Source organism: Urocampus carinirostris, chromosome 12, assembly GCF_059441175.1.
Source record: "Urocampus carinirostris isolate Australia breed hairy pipefish chromosome 12, RoL_Ucar_1.0, whole genome shotgun sequence".
NCBI classification, from domain to species: domain Eukaryota; kingdom Metazoa; phylum Chordata; class Actinopteri; order Syngnathiformes; family Syngnathidae; genus Urocampus; species Urocampus carinirostris.
Window position 1 is genome coordinate 35,630,231 of NC_142360.1, and position 5,000 is coordinate 35,635,230.

Sequence of the window (5,000 nt, forward strand, 5' to 3'; positions counted from 1 at the left end):
AGGACAAAGAAGGAGAAAGGGAGAAAGAGAGAGGGAGAGAGAAAAGAGAGAGAGAGAGAGAGAGAGAGAGAGCATGAGAAAAAAATAGATAAATAGAGAAATAGTGAGAGAGAGGGAAAGAGAGAGAATGAAATTCAGAGAGAAATAGAAAGAGAGAAAGAGACAAGGAAAGAAAAGAGAATGAGAGAAAGAGAAAAGGGGAAAGCAATAGAGAGAGAGAGAAAGGAAAGAGAGAGTGAAATAAGGTAAAAATACAGAGACAAAGAGGAACAAAGAAGAGAAAAAGAGAGACAGAGAGAGTGAAAGAGAGAGAGATAAAGAGTGGAAAGAAGACAGAGAGAGAGAGAGAGAGAGAGAGAAAGAGAGAGAGAGAGAGAGAGAGAGAGAGAGAGAGAGAGAGAGAGAGAGAGAGAGAGAGAGAGAGAGAGAGAGAGAGAGAGAGAGAAATACAAGTACAGCGTTTGTGAGAGGCACCTGGCTTTGGCAACATCAAGTGGATATATTTCAACCTGCAGCTCGTTTTTCTCTTGCACTTCTCTGAGCGTTGACTCGCGGGCCGGATCTAATCCCTTAGCGGGCCTGATCTGGCCCGCGGGCCGCCCGTTTGACACCCCTGGTTTAAGTACTCCAGAAGCAATAAGTCCAATGCGTCTCAGCCGGTGTCGAGGGGTGGGGCCAGCTGGGCGCCATGACAACCGTGCAGGACATGACAGTTTGATCTCATCTTGTAAATTACTCCAAAGTTTGACTCCACACACAGACACACACATATTTTTCCTGGTGGTTCTCACCTTTGGGATTTTGAATTTACTACAGACCCTCAGTTATAATTTCCCTCTTTCCGAATGAATAATTTTTGGATGTTTTCTGGCACCATGTTTTTGTTGACTTTAAATAACAGTTGTGAAGTGAAAAATTGTATTAAATCATCCAATGTTAATCATTTGGACTGCATGAATAAAATATTTGTACGATATCCTACCCTGATGTGTGTTTTCCAACTTAATTTTTTGTCTATTATGACCTTCTTGCATTTTTTGGTGATTTTTCTTTTTTTTTAATTTTCTTGCAGATTTCAGCCTGAATCCCAAGAAAACATACGAATACCGGTATGAAGGATTGGCAAATTTCGGATTGGGAATGCCGAATTTGGCAGAATCGGGAATCAAACTGTCGTGCAGGCTCAAGATTTCCGGCGTGTCGGCTCAGACTTTCCTGCTTCAGGTGAGTAAGGACCAAAAAAACTTATTTAAAAACTGGTTACAAAATGTAAGTACACTTTATGTTCTGGTATGTTATGGAAATTTAAACAGAAAAATCAAGATGAAAAAATAATTCAAAAACAGAAAGAAAAAAAGACAGAAATTAGAAAAAAAAATAACTAAATTAGATTTCAGAAAAAGACAGAAAAGATGATCCCGGAGAAAACAAAAAATTGTTTTCCTAAAAGCAGGAAATGAAATTTAAAAAAAAAAAGAAAAGATGTTCCAAAAAGAAATAATTTCTGAAAGAAAAACAAGTTCAAAAACTGAAAAATATTCAGTTAACGGGATAACAATATCTAGAAAACTGAGAGAAAAAAAGCTTCTGAAAACAGGATGTTTTTTACAATTCAGGATAAAAAAAATAAAAATAAAAAGATGCAAAAATATATTCAGGAAACAGAAAGATAATTATCAGAAAACTAGAGGGAAAACATATTTTATAAACAGGGAAAAAATATTGTTTAAAATAAAGTAAAATAAAACAAAAAATACAGAAGAAAAATATTCAGGAAACTGAAAAAAAAGAATCCACAAAACAGGAAAAAAAAATAACAATATCGAGAAAAACTGAGAGAAAAAAGCTCCTGAAAACAGGATGTTTTTACAATTCAGGATAAAAAAAATTAAAGATGCAAAAAGATATTGAGGAAACAGAAAGATAACTATCAGAAAACTAGAGGGAAAACGAATTTAATAAACATGGAAAAAAATATTCTTAAAAAGCTATAACAAAATTAAAAAAAACACAGAAGAAAAATATTCAGAAAACTGAAAAAAATCCACAAACCAGGAAAAAAATAACAATATCGAGAAAAACTGAGAGAAAAAAAGCTTCTGAAAACAGGGTTTTTTTTTTACAATTCCGGATAAAAAAATAAAAATAAAAAGATGCAAAAAGATATTGAGGCAACAGAAAGATAATTATCAGAAAACTAGAGGGAAAACCAATTTAATAAACATGGAAAAAAAAATCTTAAAAAAGTTAAAATAAAATAAAAAACATAGAAGAAATTTTTTCAGAAAACTGAAAAAAAAAGAATCCACAAAACAGGAAAAGAATAACAATACCTAGAAAAACCCACAAAAAAAGCTTCTGAAAACAGGATGTTTTTACAATTCAGGATAAAAAAAAATTAAAGATGCAAAAAGATATTGAGGAAACAGAAAGATAACTATCAGAAAACTAGAGGGAAAACGAATTTGATAAACATGGAAAAAAATATTCTTAAAAAGGTATAACAAAATTAAAAAAAACACAGAAGAAAAATATTCAGAAAACTGGAAAAAAATCCACAAACCAGGAAAAAAATAACAATATCGAGAAAACTGAGAGAAAAAAAGCTTCTGAAAACATGTTTTTTTTTTTACAATTCCGGATAAAAAAAATAAAAATAAAAAGATGCAAAAAGATATTGAGGAAACAGAAAGATAATTATCAGAAAACTAGAGGGAAAACCAATTTAATAAACATGGAAAAAAATATTCTTAAAAAAAGGTAAAATAAAATAAAAAACACAGAAGAAAAATATTCAGAAAACTGAAAAAAAAAATCCACAAAACAATAAAAATAAATCTAAAAACCAGAAAAACTAATCATTTCGGAAAATATCAAATAGGTCATTCAAAAAATATTCAGAAAAACAAAAACAATATTCCAACAAACAAAAACAAAATCAGAGAAAAATAAAGGAAACAATTTCTACTCCAGAAAAACGAAATCCCCATAAATAAAATCTGAAAAACCTAAAAAAAAATGCCTAAAATATGCATTTCTTTAGAACCTATGTAGTGAAAAGCTATCTCTCAAGATTGGTGCTTGTTGTTTGACGTTGCCAACAAAATAAGACCCAGAGTGATATTCGACCGCTAGATGGCACTGTTGTCTAATGCGAACAAAAACAGTTCTGCAGCAAGAAACACGTCTCTTGGTATGATATTTCATGTATTTTTGCCTAATATTCAAATCAATGTTTTGTTTTACAAAATGTCGTATTTCCTCTGACTGTCACGAACCAGGACAGGAAACAGGGAGTAGAACCCAAACGCGTAACGTTACTCAGAGAAGAGGAATGAGCGCACACTCGATCCGTGTATCGTTGGTCGCGGAAGTAGATTGATCACCACGAGGAAGTGGTCAAAATCAAACAACACAGGGCGAGAACAAAACAGGGGCAAAACACAGGCAAAAACGGAGACTCACAAAGCTTGACAAAACAAGAGCGAAAAAAAAAACACAGGCAATTCACAGGCTTGGCATATCACAACAGAGTTCAACAGGAGTTTTGCAGGAATACTAGTCGTTAGCCGGGACGGGAGAGCAAAGGCGGTATCGAGTTCGGAAACCAGGTCGGCAACAGGTGTCAGGCAGGTAGCGGGGCAAAACAGGTCAGATGTCGGGATGGCAGAACAGGGCAGAATCGGGTCCAGAATCAGGTCGGCAACGGATATCAGGCAGAAGAAAACAGGGCAGGAAAAATGTCGGAAGGTATGGAGCTTGCCTTGCTGGGAGCATAGGTTCGCAAACGGTCTGACAGCTTCCTCTTGGAAACCGGGGTTTCAAAAAGAGTCTTCGAACCAATCAGCTCTCAGGGCTGTTGGCGCCAATTGGCAGTCACAGATGCCTTGAATCGGCAATCATGGCACTTACAAAATAAAAAAATAATCTTATACCATATTTTTTTTTCAAACGTGTTAATTTATGTCGTTTAAAATGTTATATTGTACATTTGTCTCGTTATAGCATATATATTGTTAATTAACATTTTGTATTCAATATTCCTTTTTTCTTAACTTCTTTATACAACATAATAATTCGTAATATAATGCATCAAAGCAAGTGAGCTGTTTGAGCCGAAAAAGCCGGTTCTCTAAAAAGCGACGGACTTCCTTTCACTACACAACTACCACATGAAATCCGATGTTTTTTAAGACCACGTGTATTTCAAATTGACTCAATCAACCCCGCCTACTACCACAGAATGATGCATGATGGGAAATCCCCAGGCGGCAGTAGCATCAAACCGCTCGCTTCGTTTGAAACGGGAAAAAATGATACCGAGATAGAGGCTACCGCGGCGAACTCGTTTGACTTGATCGATTTGCCGTTTCGTGATAGTCGGTGTATACTGGATGGTACCCATCATTGACAAATTTGCGTTTTTCCGTACAGATTTTCTTGTACGTCGTACACGTCTTAAAATACATAATAAATGACTTTGTATGGCAAAAACGTAAAGTTGACAGGTATGATGAAGTATTTTCGTACCACTAGGGGGCACTAAATACGACACACTGTCCCTTGAAGATTTCAGATCTGACCTTGGAAGAGTTCAACGGGTTCTCGGGCAAGACGGGTTTCACCCCGGTCCCCAAAGTGGCTCAACGCATCTCGGCCCAGCTGCTCAAACCCTTCGCCTTTACCTTCGTAAACGGGCACGTGGGCGAAATCCGCGCCCCCTCCGATGTCTCCGACACGGTGGTCAACGTCGTCCGAGGAATCCTGGGATTTTTCCACGTCACCGTCAAAACCACGCAGACTTTCTACCAACTTGAAGAGGTAACTCAAGAAATGGAGCTAGCCGAGATGCTTCCAAAGTTTCGTAGAGCGATGAAATCCCAAATTTTAGATGAAAACTACCCAAAAATCAAGCAAGGTTCATTTTTTTATTGAAATCTGTTGTTGATTGATACAAATATTAAGCAATTCTACCCACGGACAGACTGAAGAGATCATTT

The 5,000-nt window shown here is 36.1% G+C and overlaps 1 protein-coding gene across 1 annotated transcript in view; it reads left to right on the plus strand.

Annotated features, from left to right (window-relative positions):
* Positions 1–5,000, plus strand: part of vtg3 (vitellogenin 3, phosvitinless) — a 39,322-nt gene that overhangs the window by 3,034 nt on the left and 31,288 nt on the right. Inside the window, 2 exon segments of the mRNA XM_088350495.1 lie at positions 1,073–1,224; positions 4,570–4,821. Coding sequence (XP_088206621.1) covers positions 1,073–1,224; positions 4,570–4,821 — 404 coding nt within the window.